This window comes from Pteropus alecto, unplaced genomic scaffold (assembly GCF_000325575.1).
Source record: "Pteropus alecto unplaced genomic scaffold, ASM32557v1 scaffold156, whole genome shotgun sequence".
NCBI classification, from domain to species: domain Eukaryota; kingdom Metazoa; phylum Chordata; class Mammalia; order Chiroptera; family Pteropodidae; genus Pteropus; species Pteropus alecto.
In genome coordinates, this window is record NW_006437746.1 from 4,369,762 (window position 1) to 4,394,821 (window position 25,060).

The 25,060-nt window shown below is 42.4% G+C and overlaps 1 protein-coding gene across 1 annotated transcript; it reads left to right on the forward strand.

Annotated features, from left to right (window-relative positions):
* Positions 1–17,624: 17,624 nt before the first annotated feature.
* Positions 17,625–18,752, forward strand: LOC102891380 (C-C chemokine receptor type 2). The gene has a single exon (XM_025048945.1). The coding sequence runs from the start codon at positions 17,631–17,633 to the stop codon at positions 18,750–18,752; it is 1,122 nt and encodes a 373-aa protein (XP_024904713.1). The 5' UTR covers positions 17,625–17,630.
* The last annotated feature ends 6,308 nt before the right edge of the window (positions 18,753–25,060 follow it).

The window sequence follows — 25,060 nt, forward strand, 5'->3', positions numbered from 1 at the left end:
CAAACATCACCACCATCCGTCTCCAGAACTCTCCCCCTCCCTCCGGCCCCTGGCAAACCTCTACACTACTTCCCATACATATGGATGTGACTACTCCAGAAGACTCATTTGAGTGGAATCATGTATTGATCCTTTTGTGACTGGTTTCTTTTACTTAGCATGTCTTCAAGGTTCATCCATATAGGAGCATGTGTCAGAATTTCATTCCTTTTTAAAGCTAAATAATATTGCATTGTATAGATAAGCCACATTTTGCTTATCCATTCATCTGTTGATAAACATTTGAGTTGTTTCAAACTTTGGCTCTTGTGAATAATGCTACCACGAACATGGGTGTACAAACGTCCATCTGTGGGGACTCCTGCTTTTAATTCTTTTGAATTTATACCTAAAAGTGGAGTTGCTGGATCATATGGTAATCTATATTACATTTTTTGAGGAACTGCCACACAGCTTTCCACGGTGGCTACAGCGTTTTATGTTCCCACCAGCAATGTGCAAGGGTTGCAATTTCTCCAAATCTTCATCAACATGTATTATTTTCTGTTTTTTGAAAATACCATTCGAATTGATGAGGGGTGGTATCTCATTGTGGTTTTGATTTGCACTTTCCTAATAATTAGTGATATGGGACATCTTTTCATGTGCTTACTGTCCATTTTCTTCTTTGGAGAAATGTCTATTCAAGTCCTTTGCCCATTTTTGAATCAGGTTGTTTGGTTTTGTGATGGTTGTTGTTGCTGAGTTATAGGAGTTCTTTATATACCTATATAATTTACAATTGTTTCTCCCTTCACTGGATTGCCTTTTCATTCTGTCGATATTGTCCTTTGATGAACAAAAGTTTTAATTTTGGTGAAGTTGAATTTGTCTATTTTTTTTTCTTTTGTTGCCTGTGCCTTTGATGTCAGATCCAAGAAGTCACTGTCAAATCCAATGTCATAAAGCATTTCCCCTATGTTTTCTTCTAAGAGTTTTATAGTTTTAGCTCTTACATGTATGTCTTTGATCCATTTTGAGTTAATTTTTATATGCGATGTGAGGTAATGGTCCAATTTTATTCTTTTGCATGTGGATATCCAGTTTCCCCAACACCATGTTCAAAATACTGGCCTTTCCCTATTGAATGATCTTGGTATTCTGGTGGAAAAATCATCTGACCATAGATGTGAGGGTTTATTTCTGGGCTCTCTATTCTATTCCATTGATCTGTATGTTTGTCTTTATGCCAGAACCATTATTTTGATTATTGTAGCTTTGTATAAATTTGAAACAAGGAAATGTGAGACCTTCAATTTTGTTCTCTATCAGGATTATTTTGGCTATTCGGGGCCCGTTGACATTCTGTATAAATTTTAGGGTGGATTTTTCTATTTCTGCAAAAAAAAAAATGTTATTGGGATTTTGATGGGGGTTGCTTTGAATCTGTAGATCACTCTAATTAGTATCGACATCTTAACGATAGTAAGATGTCAATCCATGAACACAGAATATCTTTCCATTTATTTTTATCTTTAATTTCTTTCAGTAGTGTTTTGTAGTTTCAGTGTACAAGTCTTTCACCTCTTGGGTTAAGTTTATTCTTAAGTAATTTGTTCCTTTTGATGATAATGTAAATGAAATTGTTTTCTTAATTTCCTTTATTAGTTTGTTTATCTAGTGTATAGAAATGCAACTAATTTTCATGTATTGATTTCGTATCCTGCAAGTTTGCTGAATCCATTTATTAATTCTAACAGGTTTTTTTGTGTGGAAATTTTAGGGGTTTCTACATGTAATATCATGTCATCTGCAACAGAGATCATTTTACTTCTTTCTTTTCAGTTTTGATGCCTTTCATTTCCTTTTCTTGCCTAATTGCTCTGGCTAGAACTTCCAGTACTATGTTGAATAGAAATGGTGAACTCAGGCATCAAAACTTATCTTTTCCTAACCTTAGAGGAAAAGTGTTCACTTTTCTATGGTTCTGAATGACTTTTTAATCTATTCTCAGGGTTAAAGGACTTCAGAAGTCCTCTTACTTAGAGATCATTTTATTAACCTAATTGATAATAATGCTGAGAGATCAGAAAAGAAAGCGAGGAAGTGAGAAGTATTTCGTAGTACAATGTATTGTGCTGCACAGACTTCTATTTCTCCATAGGTGTTAGATCACGAAAGAATGGAAAATGAAGGAAAGTAGTAGGAGAGGCAAAAAGGCCTCATCAGAGTTGACTGAGCATCACTGAATGAATTGGCTTTGGCTTTACTCCTGGGAATGACCTTCCAGGAACACTCCAGCCCTCCAGCCTTGGGTGTAAGCTGAAAACAAACAAAACAACACAAAAACAAACAAACAAAAAACACTTAAAAAGAGAAGCCTTGAAGGAATGAAGAAAGAATTCGGGGACCCACTTCATGTCTCCTTCTGGGGTCCTGACCCCTAAAGAGCTATGCAAAAAGTACCCTTGCCACATCTGTTGAAAGATGGAGAGTTGGCCTAAAAATACATGAGAGGGAACTGAAACATTTCAGAGAAGGCAGGGCTCAGGAGCAAGAAACAAAAAAGAGGAAGAAGAGATTCTAGTTACAAGAAAAAAAGAGGAATGGAAATTGAGTTTTTTATAAAGGAAATGCAGAAGCTTCTCCCTCTTCCCTGACTACTCCATCAAAAAAGGGGAAAAACTAGTCAATGGGAAACAGCTATGAGAAAAAAAAAAAGTCTCTGCACCATTTCAGTTGAGAATTCAATCAGAACTGAAGAGTTGGGCAATTTCTTAACTCGAGGTGTGTTAGGGTTGAAAGGACTTTTCTTAAAAATGTCCATCCCTCCCATCTCAGACAGAGAAATTGAGGCTGAGAGTCCTCTGCAGCTCTTGTAGGGTCTCAGATAACTAGGGTCAGAGGCAGGCTAGAAAGTAATTTTCTGACATCTGCCCTGTGCTCTTTTCACGGGACCCCCATATCAACACAATGTCTTTATTGCATTGAGTTGGCATCTTCCCTTGAGCTTTCCTCAACACCAGCTTTACATCTAAGTCTGTGGTTCCCAGGGGAAGGTCACCAGTCAGCAGCATCCCTGGGAACTTGTCAGAAATTCACAGTCTCAGCCCTGCCCCAGACCTACGAAATCAGAAATTCTGAGGGTAGGGGCCAGTATTAACAAGCCCGGGAGGGAATTCTGATGCACTAAGGTTTGGGAATCACTAGGGCAAGAAGTAATATCTCTTTTATTCATGCTAATAGCATAGAAAATAATTAACATGTATGTCACGATTTACAGTAAGCTTTTAACCTGCATTTTTTAATTTAATTTTTTTTTAATTAATTTTAGTAGGCTTAAGGAGTGAACAACTGCTCAGATGGCAAGTATGAAGATGGCAAGGCTCAAACTACAATTGAGCCTTCTGCCTTGAAAATCAGCTTAGTTGCCCTAGGGCACTCCGAGGTAAAACTTACCGCTTATCATTCTAGATAAAATGGTGTCAACTAGAGCAACTTTCAGGGCATTATTAGAAGCATAGAATGCTAAGTCCATGTGTCATTCCACAGATGAGGACCTAATGCTAAGAGCTCCCATTTTCTGAGGCCTTATATGCTGTCCAGTCTGCAGAGCCCGCCAGCCCAGAGGATGCCTGGGTTGTACTTGGTCATCCAGATCATTAGGAGGAGCACAGCAGAAACCCGTTTTTTGTCTAGACCAATGGTTTTCTAACAAGCACCGAGGTGATGCTGATGCTTTCTGTTTGTGAACCATACTAAATATCTAATTTGAAGACTAATTTCCTAAAACTCCTGAATTTATCATTCAAGGTCCTCCATGACTTCCATGAATCAACCTACCATTGTGGCCTCATCTTCAATGGTGACAATGACACTCTTGGGCATATAGCCTAGAGAAATTCTGCTGAATACCTGAAGAGGGTTTGTAGTTGCATCGTTTAAGCAGTAAAAAATTGGATTCTATATTAATAGAATCCAATTTTTTAATTGTAGCTTATTCATGCGATCAAATATTGCATGAAGTAATAGGTGTTTCATTTCGCCAGCTGGAAATCTTTTGCACTAAGACCATTGCAAACACGGTCTGATTCCTGGGCTTCTCTATTATGCAAAAAAATTTTAAGCGAACATGTTCTTTGATACAGTACTCCTACTTTTAGCAATTTGCCCCAAAGAGGCAATAATACTAGTGAGATAAATCTCAAAATCATGAAACAGGCAGTATATCACTTTTTATTTTAAAACACACAACACAATATTACATCTAAAGTAAAAATAAATATATCATGCATGAGAACCGTAAATATCCAATGCAGAGAGAGAGAAATAAATGGAGACTAGGGGAAGGTCCACGAGGCAATCTCAGTTGTAACTCTAAATTTTTGCCTTTTAAAAATCGAGCGAATGTGGCAAAATAAGATAGTTAAAGCTGGGTGATAGGGACACACGTGTTCCATCATTATTCTTTGAACAAATACAGTATATTTAAATAGTCCATTAAAAAATGAAAAATGCACACATGTCATCTTTTTACCTAGCTCTTTTCCACTTCATGGCCTCCACCTGTGTGACTCCCTCTGCCTGGAATTCTTTACGCAGTGGGGAAGAGTGGATTGGAGGTGTAGAGCCAGGCTGCCCGGACTTGAGTCTCTGAGTTGACCTCAGGAGAGATTCTTAATCTTTTAGTGCTTCCGTTTCTCTTTCAAACACTGGGTATTGAGCTCATAGAGTTGTTCGAAGGATTCAATGTGGCCGCTGTCTATGAAGCACTAGAACAGTGCCGATAAGCATTTAATAAATGTCTGCCATTACCATCATCATCATCACCATCAATATCTCCACCATCACCATCATTACTATCATCACCATCACCACTACCATCATTATTAAATCTCTTAATGGATCCAGTCAACTCCTATGTGTCCTTCATATTTTAAATATCAGTTGAAATATTACTTTTCAAAGAAGTCTCCCCTAACTCTCCAATATAAGTTAGATTTCATAGGACCCCTGTCCTTTTTGTCCCTGAACGTATTAAAATTTGTAGTTATATATTTATATGTGTTTTTATTTGTTTAATATCGCTCTACTACATTTGAACACGAAAGTCTCCTGAGGGGCAAGGCTGGTTATGTTTTATTCACTTTTTATACACATTGTCCAGTCTAGGCTGGACAATGGAAATAAAATGGTATAGATTCTGATTATTTTTTTGTTGAATGAATACATACACACATAAACCGTGATATCGTTTGACAGGCATGCAGCTATTATGCTAATACTATGTTTATGAATAATTTACAACATGGAAAAAACTTTGGCTTACTTAGTGGTAAAACTGAGAAATACAAAAGTACACAGGTGATATGACAGCAATGCCATATCAACAATAACAACGAAAACCTCTAAATTGGAGAAAATAAGGGAGACGCCTATTCACACTGTTGTGTAACCGCCACCTCTATGTACTTCCAAAACATTTTCATTACCCCAGAATAAAACCCTGTACCCATTAAGCTGTTACTCTTCATTCTCCCTTCCCCCAGCCCCAGCAACCACAAATTTGCTTCCTGACTCTGTGGGTTCACCTATCGTGGATAGTACACATACACAGAGTCACACAATATGTGATTTTTTTTATGTCTGGTTTCCTTCACTTAGCCTGATGTTTTTGAGGTTCATCCGCATTGCAGTGCATGTCAGAACTCCACTTCTTTTTACAGACAATTGTATGCACAGACCACAGTTTGTTTCTCCATTCATCCCTTGGTGAACTTTGGATTGTTTCCATCTTCGGGTCATTATGAATAGCGCTGTTATCAACATTGGTGTAGCGGTATTTGATTATCTGTTTTCTGTTTTGAATGGGGTCCATATCTAGGACAGGAATTGCAGAGTCATATGATAATTCTATGTTTAGTTTTTTTTTTAAGGAATTCTCCAAATCTGATGCACCATTATGCATTCCAACCAGCAACATAAGAGTCCCAATTTCTCCACATCCTCACCAATACTTGTTATTATTATTATTATTTTTTTAATTACAGCCATCCTGGTGGGTATGAAGTAGTATCTCACTATGGTTTCAATTCACGTTTCCTCTAATGACTAATGACATTGAGTACCTTTTCATGTGCTCGTTGGTCATTTGTATATCATCTTTGGAGAAATACGTCTTCAAGTGCTTTGCTCATTTTTAAATTGGATTGTTTGCCTTTTTGTTGCTGAAATATAGGCATTCTTTATATTGTCAGATACGAGGTTCTTAGCAGTTAACATGATTTACAAATATTTTCTTTTCTCCTCTAGGTTGTCTTCACTTTATTGGTAATGTCTTTTGATACACACAGATTTTTAATTTTGATGAAGTCCAATTTATTTTTTTTCTTTTGTCATTCATTCTTTTGGTGTCGTATCTAAGAATCCGTTCTAAATCAAAGGCCTTAAAGATTTACCTCCATATTTTTTTCTAAAAATTTTATTGTTTTAGCTCTTATAGTTACATCATTGATCCATTTTGAGTTAATTCTCGTATACGAAAATTTTTGAATGTGGGTAAGGAATCCAACTTTATTCTTTTGCATGTGGGTATCCAGTTGTCCCAGCACCATTTGTTGAAGAGAATGTTCTCTCCCCATTCAATGGTCTTGGCATCCTTGTTGAAAATCAATTGGAAATAGATGCAGTTTATTTCTGGTCTCTCAATTCTATTCCATAGATCTACACGTCTATTCTTATTCCAGCGCCACACTGTTTTAATTACTGTAGCTTTTAGTAAGTTTTGAAATCGGGAAGTACAAGTGCTCTGAAGTTGTTCTTTTTGTTGTTTTTGTTTTCAAGATTATTTTGATTATTCAGGGTTTCCCTTGCATTCTCCACAAATGTTAGGATCAGCTTTTCTATTTAGGCAAAAGGCCATTGGAATTTTGAAATGAGTAACATCTAATCTTTAGATAATTTGGGGCAATAGTACCATCTCGACAATTTTGAGTCTTCCGATTTATGTCTTCTTCTTCCATTTATTTAAGTGTTCTTTAATTTCTTTCAGTTTTGTAGTTTCAGTATGTAAGTCTTTCACTTTCTTGGTTAAATTTATTCCTAGGTATTTAACTTTTTTTGGTGCTTTTGTAAGTGGAATTGTTTCCTTAATTTTCTTTTCAAATTGTTTGTTGCTGGTGCATAAAAACACAATTGATTTTTTATTTTTCTGCATTGATTTTATTTTCTGTAACTTTGCTGAATTTGTTTGTTAGCTTAGGTAGGTTTTTTTTGTGGATTCTTGGGGTTTTCTATATATAGGATTATGTCATCTGTAAATAAAGTTTTACCTCTTTCAAATCTGGATGCCTTTTGTTTCCTTTCCTTGCTGGATTGCTTTGGCTAGAACTTCCACTACAGTACTGAATAGCAGTGGTGAAAGCGAGCATTTTTGTCTTGTTTCTGGTCTTAGCAAAATAAGTTTTAGTCTTTTACATTACATATGATGCCAGCTGTGGGGCTTCACAAATGTCCTTTATCACGCTGAGGAAGTTTCCTCACATTCCTACTTTTTTGAGTGTTTTTGTTATGAAAGGGTATTGGATTTTGTCAAATGCTTTTACTGCGTCATTTGAAATGATCATAATTTTTTCCTTCATTCTGTTAATGTTGTGTATTAGATCGATTGATTTTTCTTATATTGAACCACCCTTTCATTCTTTAGATGAATCCTACTTGGCCATACTGTATAATTCTTTTAACATGCTGTTGGATTCAGTTTGCTAGCATTTTGTTGAAAGTTTTGCATCTATATTCATAAGGAATATTGGTCTGCAGTTTTCTTGTGGTATCTTTGTCTGGCTTTGCTATCAAAATAATGCTGGTTTCATAGAATGAGTTAGAAAATATTCCCTGCTCTTCTATTTTTAGGAAGGGATTGAGAAGGATTGAGGTTAATTTTTCTCTAAATGTTTATTAGCATTCTCCAGTCAAGCCGTCTGGTCCTGGGTGTTTTCCTGTTGAAAGACCTTTGATTTCTGATTCGATCTCTTTATTTTTTACAGATTTTTTTTCGAATTTTCTATTTCTTCTTGAGTCAGTGTTTGGTAATTTCTGTGTTTCTAAGAATTTGTCCATTTCATCTATGTTATTTAATTTGTTGGTGGACATTGTTTATAGTATTCTCTTATCTTTTTTATTTCTGTAAAGTCAGTAGTGATCCCCACTTTCATCCGATTTTAGTTATTTATGTCTTTTATTTTTTTTGTTAGTGTAGGTAGAGGTTTGTCAACTTTGTTGATCTTGTCAAAGAACAAACTTTTGCTTTCAGCGTGTATTACTTAAAAATATACATGTCACATTATATAATATATTAACCTGAGTTACATTACAAATGAATCGTCTTCCCCAAACTTGTCCTTTCCCCCACCACCAAATACTTATGGTTTCTACAAAGCCAACAGCAGTTGTGCACATCTTCAACTAGCCACACTTGATTAGGGTCTCTCTCACTATCTTCCATCATCCGCTGCCCACCCCGAGGGAGGCCCCAGTCATGTCCTCCAATCAGAATCCCTGCCACATGCAGCTTTGTGGACTTCTTCTCATACCACTACCTGCAAAAAGCACTATTGGGTTTCTCGCGGTTGGCCACAGCTTTGTGTCCCTCCCTGGAACACCTCAGAAGCCACACTCAAATGGTAGATGATGTCAGAGGTGGGAGAGAAGTATTTATAGCCCCCTGTGCCATCCATGAAACCTCATCCTGTGGGCACTCACCCCATCCCCCTCCTGCACAACACATGTTACGGAAGAGGGCAGGTGATGGGTGGCGAGTGTGAATTCTAGTTTCTCATTCCCCAGAACAAGCCCCCAACACATTGTTGCCATGTCTTGGGGGTATCTAAAATGCCTCCCAAGTACTCTGTCCTGACCCATCCCAGCTAAGATCTCCTCCCCAGAGCAGGCCACCTCTGAGGCATCTGAACTAAGATCTGAGTCTAGTCACAGAGTAGTTTAAAACATCTGGGCTATAGAAGAACATAAGATCACCTTCCTACTACAGGATTCAAAAGGCATTTTCTTAAGTCGCTTGAGAGGGCTTTTCAGCAAGTGAATGTATTGAAGATTTTGACTTCGCCTCTATTTCCCCACAGTTTATTTGGCCTGAAGGTTTAGAAACGTTCAATCTGCTACCTCTATACTCTGATAAAGATATAATAAAGATAATATCACCATCGTTGATGACATTTTATTTCTATTTTCCATCATATATTCTTGTCTATTCTTGGCCCACTTGGAAATGATGGTGAACTTGGAAGATGAAGGAGACATTCATGCCTGACTTCTGTTACTTGACACTTCCTTTTCAAAAGTCAATGGCAGTTTCTGGGCTTTCTTGCTGTGACTATATGCCCTGTTGTGTTACTTTTTTACATGCAACAAAAGAGTAGCAATAGTTTGTAGTATTTTTATTATTAAGATATGACCAGAACACGTAGGAACACAGAACTGCTTTTTCTATGGGTGTCATATTAGTCCATATCATTGTTTTTCACCAAAACTGAAGATGTAAAATCCTAGAACTCACTAATCTATTTTAGTAGGTCACAGGAAGCATGCAAATCATAGAAACCACAACCAACCAAAAACATCTGTATTGAAAAAAAGCAAGAATTTATCTTCTAAAGGTGTCATTTACCCAACACAGATAAGATGTGACAAGGGACATCATCAAAGTGCCCTTACGCTGCTGGTAAATTTTGTCCATCTTCTACCCTGGCAGCACTTCTGTCCAGCCATGCTTTTCTCTGCGTTTTCATCTGGTTGCCACCCACGGAGGGGCAGAGAAGTTCTTGGGACAAATCTAACGTCCAGCTTCAATGGTCTAAACCCTCAACTCAGCTGCTGACCTTCAGAATACGAGTAAACAAGAATCTTAAACTTCTCACGGCCAGCGTTGCTCTGGCTCTCCCTTGTTCACTCACAAACTATTTTTATTTCATTGGTTTATGGAAGGATTGAGTGTCTCCTCATCCCTGTCTCAGGTCACCTTGAGTTGACCACAGCCACGCCTTCTATGTGACCCTGCTTGGTCAGCAAGCACACTAGAGGGAAGAGGCTGGTGACACGTTTTCTTCCAAATCTTCTCAAAGGGCTCTACTCCTCTTCCAGACTGAGAATTTCAGAAAGCGTGAACACAGTGTCACAGGTAGATATAGGATTCTCAAACTTAAGGAATAGCATCTTTCTTAAAACTCTCTCCATGAGTATAAAGAATTCTCGAGTGTACTTACTCAGGTTTCCAATTTTCAATGGTGCCTGGTGTGAAGATAGAAATGCAGAGTGCTCCTAGTCAATCAGTCAGAGTCTTGACCTTCCCCATCCCAGAGTTATTCAAGGAACTCGTAGCAAGATGCTGGAATCAGGAGAATCCGTAAGTGGGAGAGAACCCAGGATTTCCGGAGCAAGTATGACCTGTTTTGCTATTGAAATCTTCTGATCTCTGCCACATTAGGGGATAACTGGGGAACTGGTCAAGTCAAGAGCTGTCTTCTAAGGAAAAACCTGAAGCCCCTCCTGCTTAGCACAAAAACCAAGTCTTATCCGGTAGAAAGTCACAACTTGTTGAAATCTAGAAAGGCCACCTGGACTGCACTGAGTGTTGTACTGTTATTGTTGCTATTAGTTACCATTTGTTTAGTGCCTACTACATACCAGCCACTGTACTAACTGCTCTAAATCCATTTCAATCTCACAGACCCCAGAGACCTTATTATTCCTATTTTATAGTGGGGCAAATCAAAGCTTAGAAATTTGTTGAGACCACAGCATGAGATCCTGACCTCAAAGTCTGCTGAATTCCAGAAAGTGCCAGAGGCCCGCTTAGATGACCCAATGTTTCCTGGGGGACCTTAGGGACATTCCTCCCACGTGTAGTGCCTACATTGCAATTGTGCTGTTAATGACGATTTCCTTGTTTTTCTTTTTTTTTTTAATTGTGGTAAAATGAACATTACATATATGTTTACATAACAAAATTTGCCATCTTATTCCATTCATTATGTGGTGCTGCCATGCGGCCATCACCATCATCCAGCTCCAGAATTCTGCTCATCTTGTAAAACTGAAACTCTATACCCATTAAACAATAACACTTCATTAACCCCTCCCCCTGGCACCTGGCAAACCACCATTCTATTTTCTGTCTCTATGATTTTGACTACTCTAAGTATATCATGTAAGTGGAATCATACAGTATTTGTCTTTTTGTGATTGGTTTATTTAGCATGATGTCCTCAAGGTTCATCCATGTTGTAGCCCATGTCAGAATTTCCTTCCTTTTTGAGATTGAATAATATTCCATCGTATGCATATACTACACTTTGCTTATCCATTCATCCGTCGATGGATACTTGGTTTCTTCCACATTTAAGCTATTGCAAATAATACTGCTATAAACATGAGCATACGAATATCTGTTTGACACTCTGCTTTCAATCCTTTGGAGTATATAACCAGATGTGGAATTGCTGGATCATATGGTAATTCTATTTTTAATTTTAGGGGAACCACTCTATTATTTTCCATGGTGGCTGCACCATTTTATATTCCCATCAGCAGCGTACAAGGGTTCCAATTTCTCCACATTCTCACCAACACTTGTTTTTTGTTTTTTTGGATAATTGCCATTCTAATGAGTATGAAGCAGTTTTTTATAGTAGTTTTGATTTGCATTTCCCTCATGATCAGTGGTATCGGGCATCTTTTCATGTGCTTATCAGCCATTTGTCTATCTTCTTTGCAGATATGTCTATTCAAGCCCTTTGCTTATTTTCGAATTGGATTGTTTGTTGTCGTTGTTGAGTTTTAGAAATTCTCTATTTTCAATATGGCCTACTCTGGAAAGTGTCCTATGTATATTTGAGAAGAATATTGCTGTTATTCTAGGGTAATGTGCTCTGTATGTGCCTGCTAGATCTGATTGGTTTATTGTGCTGTTCAAGTGCTCTATTTGCTTACTTATCTCCTATCTGATTGTTTTATCCATTATTGAGAATGGGGTACTGAAGTCTCCAACTATTGATGTAGAACTGTCTATTTTCCCCCTTCAGTTCTATCAGTTTTTGCTTTATATATTTTGATGATCTGTCATTGAGTACAAATGCTTCTAATTGCTATATCTTCTTGCTTTCATCGATATATAATATCCTTCTTTGTTGTCTCTTATAAACTTTTTGGACTTAAAGTCTATGTTGTCTGATGATTGATTAATGTAGCCACCCCTTCTCTCCTTTGGTTCATATTTGCGTGGAATATGTTTCTCTATCCTTTCACTTTCAATCTATTTGTGTCTTTGGATCTAAAGTGAGTCTCTCGTTGACGACACATAGTTAGATCATGTTTTTAAGTCCGTTTGTCTTTTAAAAGTTTGATTATAATGTATCTTGGTGTGAGTCTCTTTGGAGTTCATTGAGGTTCTTAAATGTTTATGTTCCTGTCTTTCTTCTCCTTAGGGATGTTTTCAGCCATTATTTCTTCAAATACTTTCTCTGCTCCTTTCTCTCTCTCGTTTCAGCTGGGATTCTCATAGGTCCCTTAAATTCCGTTCACTTTTCTTCAATCTTTTATTTCTGCTCCTCAGATTCAATAATTTTCATTGCCCTCTCTTGAAGTTTGTTGATATTTTTTTCTGACTGCTCAAATCTGCTTTTGTATCTCTATAGTGAATTTTTCATTTCTGTCTTTATATTTTTCAGCTCCAGAATGTCTTTCTGGTTTCTTTTTAGGTTTTCTCTTTATCGATATTTCCATCTTGTTCATAGTTTTCTTGACTTTATCCACATCTTCCTTTAGTTCTTTGAGCATCTTTATGACATTGTTTTAAAGTCTTCATCTAATAGATCTGATATCAGAACTTTTTCAAGAACAATTTCAGTTGGTTTATTTTTTTGCCTTTGAATGGGTCATATTTTCCTGTTTCTTTGTATGCCTTGTAAGTTTTTGTTTTTGCTTTTGTTTTGTTTGGGTTGATAGCTGGACATTTGAATCTATTAATATGATTCTAACTCTAGAAATCAGATTTTGTCCTTCTCTAGAGTCTGCTATTTTTTGTTATATTTTTTTAATTGCTGTAAGATGTGTCTGTGCCAAGAATCAGCCTGAGGTGTGAAATTAAGGTCTTCTCAGGTCTTTTCTGAGCCTATGCCTTTCCCTTAATACTTGTGGTCACTTTCTAATTTTCCCCAGAAATGCAGTTGCCTTTGAATGTTCTAGTCTTTAATGTCTGACTCCCAAAAGAGGAGAAAGAGAACATGGGGAGAAAAATAAGGGAACTGGCCCTTTAAATCCCCTGAAAGTCACTTCAGCCCTAGAGGGAGGGGTTTACAACAATAAGGGGAAATGGAACGGCAATGGCTACCTGCACCTTGGTCTGCACCTCTGAGATCAGAAGCAGTAATCCATGATTGGAGTAGAGATACCTGATATTTGGAGAACAGGGTCCAACAGGGTCCAGCTCTGGCTTCTGCAAGCTGTGAGGCATCTCTTCCAGGAATAGATGCAAGGCTGCCTTCCAAGGGACTGGGTATGGGAGATGGGTAGCTGTTATTGTGTTAAGAGCTGAAATTAAGCAAAGTTAACTGCAATTGATCATTCAAGCCTTCTCCTGAAAGCTGCAAGCCTTCCATAGACTCAAGAGTTCCGAAATCACTACAGCACGCTGATTCTCCCAGGGCAGTTGTTGTCTAGATGAGGAGACAGATTCCTAGTGCTTCCCACTCCACCACCTTCCCAGAATCTCAATGGTGTTTTCTTTTAACAAACTTCTTTCTGGGGAGTGGGACCTCTCATAACCGAGGCCCTTCTTACTGAAGATATCTCTGACACAAAAGACTATTTAGCATTCTTTTTCATTAAAAAGCTCTACGTACTGAAATTTCTAATCTGATTCTAAATCTGGGATGCCCCCTGAAACCAGGGCACATGGTCACGTAAAACCTCACAATATTTCCTCCACCACCACCGACAGCCCCCATTAGCATTTATTCTCTGGGAAATGAAGTCTTGTTGTGCTCGTTTCATGCAAATTATCGCTGACAGAAGAGAGTAGATTTCTAGATATAGAGACCCACAGGATAAAGAAGCCCAGAATCGTTAGGCACAGGAGCAGACTGGGTGTGCCTGACTCACTCTCAAGGTTGCATAAGTAAGATTTCAAAATTAATCCTCCTCTGGAGACTTCAACCTAGTGTACTATATTCTTGGTTAGGAAAGAAGAACTATATTATCCTTTCTTTCTTCTTTTTTTTTTTAAATCTTTACCCTATTGACTCTTGTATCTCCGCCTTCTCCTTCTGCAGGAAAGTTTATTTCCTACTTCTACACACCAAGTTCCTACCTCTAGATCTGCCTGATTCAGTTGCTGAGAAGCCTGACACACCAGTGACTCTTGGAAGAAGCCATCCACTCACGGTGAGTTGTGGGTCCTTGATCCATTATTTTATGAATCAGAGGCTCAGAGCATCTCAGCTCTGGAGATGCACTGGGAGCCCTTTGAGTTGTCTGCTCAGGAACTTGGGAATGATAAAGGTGGGAGAAAGGGGTGGGAGATGGTGTCTGCACCAGAAATGTTGGAGAGACCCCGGGGAGGTACAGGGCAGGATGAGACCACTCCTCAGGGCTCAGGTGACAGCAGAGAGAATGCTGAAAAATAACCAAGAAAAGTAAGAACAATCAGGCTTTTTGACAACTGCTCCTCTCACTCTGTCTCTCCTGACTCCCAAGGGCTTTCAAGAGCTGGAACTTTCTACCCAGAATTTTCTCCTCCTCTAGCCCCAGCCCTGAACCAAAAATGTGCTTCTTGCCTCAAATCATTAGGTGCACAGAGGCTGAAGTGAAGAAAAATTATTTTTCTGAGAGGCAGCTTTTCAATGATTCTGAATGAAAAGCGAACTGCTAAACCAGTGCACTTCAGCCACCTTGCTAGGGGTCTGCTTTGGTAGGAGCTAAGTGTGCTGGAGCGAGAAAGGTAACAAAGGGGAGGTGGCTGGCATCAGAGAAGCCAATGCAGATAAATAAACCACATAAAGAGCAGAGAATCCACAGTGGAAATGGTTAGCACAATTCACCCCCTCGTACGCCACCCTCACCCCTCAATCTGAATCAGCAGAGTGAGGGGCTGGGCTGTGTATTTCTAATTGACAGACTTTCTGTGTGAAACTGAAGCCAAGCATTTGAGAACCACTGCTCCAGTCCACACTTCCCCACACAGAGGAGGAGACGAAGCCCAGGTTAACTACGAAACAGCCCGAGAGCTTGCTGCAATTTAAGGGGCTGTGGATCCCCAATATAATTCATTTTTACAAAGTCTCCCACTGGATTACCTGGAAGTCTAGCCCACAGTGGAGCATTTTGTTTCTCAGCAGCTTGCAGCCTACGAGTTCTCTCTTATTTACTTATCCAATTAATATTTATTTAGTAGCCATTCTTTACTGGGTTGGGTTCTGGGGTACCATGATACCTCATTACAAAGACAAAGATCTCTGCCCTCATGGAGCTTATGTTCTGGTAGAAGTGTGTGTGTCTGCGTGTGTGTGCACATCTGCGTGTGTGTGCACGTGCACGCACATGCACGCTTGTGCAGGCATGGATGGGGCACGCTCATGTGGGCGAGTGTGCATTTTAAGGTGAAATGCCAAAGAGGTTCTGTTAAAGCCATGGAAGAATACCTAGAAAATTTGTTACCTGCTCTATACCCATCTCTGTTCTCAGAGCCTGGAGACGGGAGCCCCTCAGGGCCTTTGAAATTGAACAGCCCAGGGCTCAAATTCTAGCTCAGCCATTACTTGCTTTATAAGTTTGAGGAAGTCATTTAATCCATCCGTGCTTGAATTTCTTCACTTGTACTATGTATAAATACTTATCCCACACATTTTTTGCAAAGATTAAATTAATTAATGTATGCCAAGTATTTAGCGTAGCACCTGGAATTAAAGGAACCCTCAATTAATAATCATAGTTGTGATTCTTTAGGTGGATACATTCATTTTCTTCCAAGCTTGATTAAAGGTCTCATTTGGTCACTGCAGATCTCAAGAATCTGGCTCGGTGACATGACATGCAAGATCTGTGAAATGTATCAGTCACAAGAGAAACCGAACAACGTATATGTAGATTAAAAAGATAAGGTGTGCACTTAGATAAAAACAAATTCACAGTCACTACCAGGAAAAAAAAAAAAAGCGTATTCTTGAGAATCAAGCTTAATGATGTTAGGTGTCGCACTTATAATGAGTTTCATGCATTCTTTCAATGACCATTTATTGGTGCCTCCATTTGCTGGGTGCTGTCATAAGAGCTGGAGAGAGAAACACGATCTAGTCCTTGACCTCAAGGAGAACACAATGGACAGAAGGTAATGTTATAAGTGCTCACTGAGAGGCGTGCACAGGGTCATAAGATGATGAAGAAGAGAATTGGAGCAGGAGGTATTGGAGGATGAGCAGGAGCTCACCAGCCGTTTCGAGCAGAGGGCAGGCACACGCAAAACCACGGAAGCGTGACGGAAATGGCGCGTTCGGGGAAAATGGAAAGAAGGTGGCTATGGTTGACTCTGGGCTTTGAGAAGCGCTTAGAGATGAAGCTGAGGAGAGGCGAGCTTAGAAAAGGCAGGATGAGCGGGCCGGGCATTCCCTTTGAAGTCCCACCTCCTCCACATCGTGGGCTGCTGGGGGCTTTAAGCTGAGAAGGGCATGATTCAATTTCAGTGCTAGAACAGACAGAATGAAAGGGAGCACACACAAAAAAGCGAAAGACCACAACAAAGCCAGAAGCGAGACGTGCACAGAAGGCCAGGGAGTGACAGTTGTAAGAGGCAGAGAAGGGATGAGTCTCAGAGGCGCTTCCGAGGAAGAAACCCTATGACATTACAATAACAATGCAGAACGTTCCTCTGAAGTTATCAGAGGGATCAAGGGCTCAATGAGGAAGGAACTTTGACAAGAGACATTTTGGCAGGATGACGGAGGCAGAAAGTTGAGAAGGGCATCAGAACACTTTGCCTGTAATTGACCAAAAAAAAATGCAACTAGTAATGTTTTAAACACCGGGACTGATTTTTCTCAGATAACAAGAAATCAGAAGATGGGCAGTTCGAGGGCAGGCTGGGGAACTTGTTGATGTTGGGACTCTGCTTAGATCTTCTTCAGTTCTTTGAGTCTTTTATTCATGGTCCCAAACACCGAGCCCTCCCAAGACAAGGTGCAAAAGCAAAAATGTCAGGCTAGGGTTTCTCTTGCCTCTCTCTTCACGAAGCGGAGTTCCCAAAAGCTCCCGACAGAGTTTCCTCCTAGATTTATCGTCCAGGAATGGGTCACAGGCCTGTGTGCCACCTGCAGAGGAGGTAGAGAAAGCGAGTGTCCATCACGTTAGCCTTATCATGAGTCGGGCTCTCCAAGAAGGTCAAAGGTGTTGGCAGAGGGCGGTCGGGGTGATGACTGGCATCTGCCACAAGGGGATAAAGCAGCACAAACGCTTCCAAGGAGATGGCTGCGAGGCGAAGGCGAAGGCGAAGGCCAGACAACGCTCGAGTGGAGCAAGGATATTTTTAAGATCAGGGATTACGCTGCGAATTACCATCCTGTGCTCTGTTTACAGGACGGAGGAAGAAAATGGGTGACGATGACGTGCTTCCCCGGTTCAGCCACAACGTGCTGGCCACGTCTCATTCTCTGTTTACGGCAAACATCAAGGGGAATGATGAAGACCCCACCACCGGTTATGATTACGAGGGCAATTCACCCTGCGCCAATGACGAGGTGAAGCAAATGGAAGCCAGCCTCCTGCCCCCGCTCTACTCGCTGGTGTTCATCTTTGGTTTCGTGGGCAACTTGCTGGTCGTCCTCATCCTGATAAACTGCAAAAAGCTGAAGAGCATGACCGACATCTACCTGTTCAACCTGGCCATCTCCGACCTGCTTTTCCTTCTGACTTTCCCAGTGTGGATTCATTACGCCGCAAATGGGTGGGTCTTGGGGAATGTGATATGTAAACTATTCACGGGGATGTATCACGTGGGTTATTTTGGCGGAATCTTCTTCATCATCCTCTTGACAATCGATAGGTACCTGGCTATCGTCCATGCGGTGTTCGCTTTAAAAGCCAGGACGGTCACCTTTGGGGTGATGACAAGTGGGGTCACCTGGGTGGTGGCTGTGTTCGCCTCTCTCCCAAAAATCATCTTTACCAAATCTCAAGCAGAAGGGTTAGTTTACTTCTGTGGCCCTTATTTTCCAGTAGAATGGAATAATTTCTATACAATCATGAGAAGCATTTTGGGCCTGGTCCTGCCACTGCTTGTCATGGTGATCTGCTACTCAGGGATCCTGAAGACCCTGTTTCGGTGTCGAAACGAGAGGAAGAAACACAAGGCCGTGAGGCTCGTCTTTGTGATCATGATCGTTTATTTTCTCTTCTGGGCGCCCTACAACATCGTCCTTCTGCTCAACACCTTCCAGATCTTCTTCGGCTTGGATAACTGCATTAGCTCTAATAGGCTGGACCAAGCCATGCATGTGACAGAGACCCTCGGGATGACGCACTGCTGTATCAACCCCATCATCTACGCCTTCGTCGGGGAGAAGTTCAGACGGTACCTCTCCGTGTTTTTCCGGAAACATATCGCCAAACACCTCTGCAAACAGTGCCCGGTTTTCTACCGGGAGACAGCAGACGGCGTGAGCTCAGCATACACCCCTTCCACAGGGGAGCAGGAAGTCTCGGCTGGTTTGTAAACGAGCTGCAATTCGCTTGTTATTTTTAAAGGGAGATGGCAATCTCTGTATGATAATGAGCTTCGTGGTTTGCCAAAGAACAGGAGTCTGTAAGTCTCCCAAGTAAGTTCCCAGGGACCTCAGGGTGGCATGTACCAAGATGGATCTTTGTCACTCTCGTACAGCCAATCATGTACCCACCGTGAGTGAACTTTGACTGTCCAGAAAGCTCATCTCAGTTCCTGGAAGATGCCGCATCACCTTGTGCCTGTGCCTTTTCCCCAGTCTTCACCATTTCTTCACTCCCTCTCTGATTCAGTCAGTTTCTTTAATCAAGTGCCCGGCTGCAGGTGGGGAGGAGTTGAGACAGGCATGGGTGAACCAAGTGACGGTGAGTGGGGTTGAGCCACATGCAGAGAGGAGGGAGGCGTGAGCCTGGCTGAGCCTGGACAGGGATGAACGTAAGGGGTTTGCTCGTTCAGCTGGGCAAGCACTGGTCCTTGGCTTCGTCTCCCACCTGCATTTGACCTTGAAGGCTTCCCCGGGTCCTGGAGAGCTCGAGAATCATAATCATTTTCTGACAGCTTTGCTTAGGTTTCCTGATCCTTTTCTGTGTCAGGGCATGACACACTGTTGCTTTATTATGGTTTATCTACGCCAACCACGTACCCAACGTTTGAAATCTATTAAATGTATGTCCCCATTGTTCCCAGGCCTCTTAGGCCACAGCCCCCTATACAAAAATTTATTAATATTTTTGTTTATAAAATATGCATAATCTATGAGATGAAAAAAATAAAGCCCTTGTTTGGTCTGTAGGGAAGGGGGAGGGTTGGAGGTAGTGATTAGAGAAAGGGTAGAGACAAATGAGTTCCCCCCTGGGGGTGCAGGGCCGTAGCAAGAGTGAGACCACCCCATAAATGTTTCCAGAAACAGCTAAGGGAGAGGCTGGGGAGGATGACACTCCAGAACCCCTAAAGGCCTCATGTCTCGGATCCGACCGAGTCTCTGCCTTGTCGTCTTTCTTGACCTTCCTGCTGCCCTGGCCCCGTGTGCTTCCCCAAAGCCTTTGCCACATAAAACTCTTGCCTGCAGGATTAACTGACTTCAAAATCCAGTTGTAGGGGTCCGGGAGAGTAGACTTGGGGAGAATGTGCAGCAAGAACCCCTTGGCGGGGCCGGAAGAGGGAACACAATCAGTGGGGGCACCGGGGTGTGTCCTCGAGGCCGAAAAGGGGTCTGGGGACAGAACAGAAGCCCGTATCCCAGAAATCATGCACCGGCATATGTATCTATGTGTCCAAATTAGCAGGCAGGGTGGGCCTAGATGAAGGAAGATTCTAGATGGATTGGATGAACATGGTTTCCAAACAACCTTGCAGAGCCTCATTTTTGGATACAGGCATTGAGTACAGATATTTTTTAATTAATTAATTAGAGATAAAGTTAAAGCCGAAAACTGCAACTTGCAAATGGGCCAAAGAATCACTTCAAGAGTTACCATTAAGCCAAGCCTGAAATACAGTATCAGTCATAGAGACAATTCTGGTTTTGAGCTTAAAATCTCAGAACATGGTTGGGAGATTGCTGATTCGGCATACATAGTTGTCGATCAGGGAGTTGGAAGTCTGTGCTCTCTGCGCGTATGGTGATGTAGTGGCCAAATAATATTTGGGTCACAGCACGCACTCCATAAACCGTGTCGTCTCAACCGCGTCTTTATTCTCTTAGACTTGCTGCCGAAAATCTTTTTTTCCTTTTTTTTTGCACCGTGAAGTCTATGAAGTCATGGATTTCATCACATTCGAATGCTTCAGTGCCTTGCAGATGTCTTAACTGATGGTCAGATTGTCCCATTTTGCCGGTGGGAACTTCTAAATGAAGCTGATCCCTGATCAAAGCCTTTCGACCCTACTTGTAAAGGAGGGAAGTTAGTAAGCAAGGGAGGAAAGACTTTCGCCTCGGTTGAGCCAAGTTGGGAAGCGCGTACGTGTCACCCAGTGCACGATCTGATGCGAGGCAAAGCACAGGGCTTCTGGAGCCCAGCAGCTCGGGAGCTGGGAGTTACCGTGGCTCTACTTTCTTGTTCCACGGCTCGAGAAGGCTTCGGAAAGAAGTGTGTGGGCTGCGGTGGGAGGATGTGATACACCTTCGGATGTTTGTATTATCCTAAGAAATGCATTCAATTTTGTTCTGATGATGATAACATTTAAATATTGTTTTTTTAAAAACAAAACAAAACAATGACTTGGAAAATGAATCGATGCTTTCACTATATTGCTTGGTTTTTTTTAACTGTCTGATTAGCAACTCCCCGTTTCTTCCATCCCCTAAACTCTTCTACCCTTCTCATCTATGAGTTTGGCTATTTTAAGTGTCTCATGTAAGTAGAATCGTGTAGTGCTTGTCCTTCTGTGACTAGCATATTTCACTTTGTACAAGGTCTTCCAGGTTCATCCATGATGTCACATATTATAGAACTTTCTTCTTTTTAAGGCTGAATAATAGTCCCTTCCATGTATGTATCACATTTTCTTTATCCATTTATCAACACGCATAAAATTTCACGTATACAGGATAAGATTTAAATATCAGCTTTAAAATATTGTGCCTAGAGATAACAATGCTGTATATACACTTCAAAATTTGGTAAGAGGGTAGGTCTCATGTTAAGTGTTCTTACCAAAATAAAAATTTTAAAAACCCGCCTGTTTTGTTGTACTGTGGTATTATAGATTGTCTTATTGTTCACGGCTTTTCACTTCTTCTCCTGTGTGATTACACCTGCCTGTTCTTGCCCTGTGACTTGCAGTGTGCCTTACAGCAGGGCAGTCCCCACCCCAGCCACAGGTGGCTAGGACAATGCAAAGTGAGCCGAAGTGACATCTGCCTCATCCACACAGAGGGGTTGTTGGGCTGAGCCCCAGGCTCTCCCGCTCAGCCACAGGAAGGCCCATCCCAGACCACAACCCCTTCAGCCCAGGTGTCCTGGTAGGTGAAGGAAAGGACATAGGGAGCCAGAGCCCCGCCACATGGCAGCCACGTGTCCCAGGAGCAAGAGGTCTGTTTGAAGCCCCTGAGTTGTGGGGACTGTTTGTTAAGAAGCACAAAAGCTAATTAAGACACATGAGATGTGCTGACATCATAAGTCAAATTTGGCAAAGCCTCCATATTTGGCCATCAGGGAATTCAATGTGACGAACACACCTGAGGATCTCCCAGGTGCCAGACTGGGTCAGGTACGTAAAGATGGATGTGTTAATGCCCGTGCCCTTAGACCTCCAAGTCCAGGCGCTACTGAAGGGGGAACGGGCAGAGAGTCGGTCACAACACACTGTGCAGAGACCAGAAATAGAGGTATGTGTGCCATTGTTTTGCGAGCACAGAAGTGAGAGTGACTACTGCCATGACAGCCCTGCATTATAGTAATCATGACTATCGTAGGACTGCGTCCCCACCGAAGAAACTGCAACTTAAATGTTGCCAGCCATCTCCATTCTCCTTTCTTCTGGGGAGGACATTGGAGCGGGCCGTTCAAGTTAAGCCGAAGCCAGGAAATATCATCATTCCTGGGGAGGAATATCTTGAAGGGTTTTAGTGGAGCTGGAGGCTTGACATAGCCGCCCCCCGCCCCCCGCCTCCCGCCATCCCCACCATGCCATCCTCCTTGTCTGTGATGCTTAAAGCAGCTAAGGGAATTTGATTTCTCAGAGGGGTCCTGCAGCCTCCTGGCAATGAGCCATCGAGATCCCATCTTCCCACTTTTGAGTTTCCCCATTGTTCAAGTTTCCCTGACAGATCGAAATGGCCTCAGGTGAGATGAGCCAGCAACTAAGTCCACGAAGGGCCACCAAGGGGAAACGCGCCACGAGAGAAGAGGCATCAGGGCTGGTGAGCCGACCTCTGCGACGCAGCCCGCGAACTTAGAGGAAAACCGGCCCTGAGCGTGGTGAGTGACTGAGGTTGGAAACTTCTTCAGACTGTGCCACGTTGACACCATGTTTGAACTTGACCCTGGGTGCTGTCACATCCTGGTGACTTCCTTGCTGCCTCACGGCAACGCCCTGTCCCCATCATCAGCCCACTCCAAGCCCCTCTTCCCGGGCTCAGCTGGCCTGCTGCTTAGTGGATGCCTTACTCAGGAATGAGGTGCTGGCTTCCCCTCCTTGCAAGCCCCCAGTCCTCACACTGTTCTCTCAGAGCCCCTTCCCTTGGCCGCCCCCAACCCTCCTCTCCATCCATCCCACCCACTCCTACAACCCATTCCTGCCCTGGCCTGTCTCCTTACATAGGACAGCGGTGGGAGGAGTTGACATGGTGACTCGGGGCACAGGGCTCATTCTGTCACTCTTAGGAAGCCCTGGGGAAGGTGTGTGGCCCCAGTGTTGGCGGTTTTCTTTAGAACTGCAAGGTACTTAACACTTCTTGGCCCTCAGCCTCAGGACATAGTTGCTACTTTGGAGGCAACAGGAAAGTCCTACATAATATCCTGTTATGCAGAGTTGAACATAGAGTGGCAGGTGAGATCTGACCCGCCGAAGGTCACAGTGTGCCTATCGTGTACCTTAATCGGTACATTAGACCTCCGCCACTGCACTCAAGGTTGTACGGACCCGTGTATGGGCGCTGATCTGAAAGAAATACCCAAAATGCAGAGAGCCGGCTTCCCAGTGGAGTTAAAGGGTTTCCACCATGTCCGGACGTCTAATGAAGCAGTAAAGTGGTCAGCTTGCCCATGTCGGCTTGGTTCGATGACCCGCACAGGGCGTGGGGCATGTGGCGCCTGGGCTGGGAAAAGAGGTTATCCTGGGAAGGGTCTGGAGGACACAGACAGCGGGAACGGCGAGGATGGCATGGCGACCTCCCGACCCCACTCGCCAGGATGCGTGTCTGAGGCAGAAGGTGAAGGGTGCTGGGAATCGAAAGATCCCAACATCATTGCCGAGGCCACAGGTGACGGAGTGTGACACTGGTCAGGGGAGAGGGAGATTCTTCCTGTTTCTTCGAGGATCGTGGGGACCCTCTGGCCCTCCTGGGAAAGGCGGCTTTGGAGACACCGGGAGCTTCCTCCCTGGCGGGGAGAGCAACCCTCAGAGCATGCTCGCCGGATCAGCCAACAGGGGACAGAGCCTGACTATCGAATCACAGGGCTCTGTCGAATACAGTTTGGGCATCAGTTGAACAAAAGAAGCTGCACATGAAGGAGGCCAGCGTCTAAGATTTCACTTCCACGAAGTTAAAGAACAGACACTTCTTATCCACCATGATGGCAGTCAGAGCGGCCCCCGCCTCTCATCTATGCTGATGGGGCGATGGGGATATTTCCTATCATTTCGGTCTGGGTGCTGGTTCCATGTGGTGCACACATATCAAAACGTCACTAAGCCGTACACCTAGGATTGGTGTGCTTTGCCGTATGGAAGTTATACCTCAATCAAAACAACGATTAAAGAACCACATTTATAAAGACGTTTTAATAACATGAGGAAATGCCTATGATGTAATTTTTTAGGAAAAAAAAATAAAGAGCAGCACACAGAACTGGTCTATGAGTGAGACCAATTAATCAAAAAGGATGCATAGGACAAGGTCGGGGTTGAAACACATCGTATGTTGGGGGTTGTTTTGAGATTGTGAGAATATGCCTAACTTTTTTCTTACTTTCTATTTTTTCTGCTTTTCCTAACTTCATACAATGAGCGTGTGTTGGTTTTATAATTAGATATTTGTGTTCGAAACTAATAGATGCGTTTGCTATTTTGACAGCCTATCTCACCGTCGACTGACATTGAGCTAGAGTCAGCTCGAGCCCCAGTATGTTCACGTGAGCCGCTGTGAGGCGGGGTTTCAGCTCCCTGTGCTCATGCAGTTGGCTCTTTGAACCCAAGGAAAAGACTGGACATTCTCCCCATCTTGTCAATGGCGCTCTGAGTATATGGTCCAGGGAGGGCGTGGGCAAGGCAGGGGCAGCAGCCCTTGAAACTTGGGTGCAATCTGAAGCAGCTGTTTAAGGCTGGCCAGTGCCCCACGAAGCGTGCTGGCGTGAGACACCTTCCGACACGGGCATCGAGTCTAGAGTGACAAACCAGTCAAAAGGTCGTTTCTGGTGGGGGGGTCTGAATGCCACATATCTATGAGAAGGAGAACCCTGCAGAGTGGGAGGTGGGTCCAAAGTGACAAGAAAAGCAGAGACCAGGAAACTAAGCCACGGCATGACAAACTGCTAGTTTGTCGTCATCGTTGTATCCAGAGCAGCGTTTCGTTGATGAAGTGCTGAAGAAGTTCCCACGTGTCCTCACTTCCTGTGCATCCTTGCAAGAGACTCATAT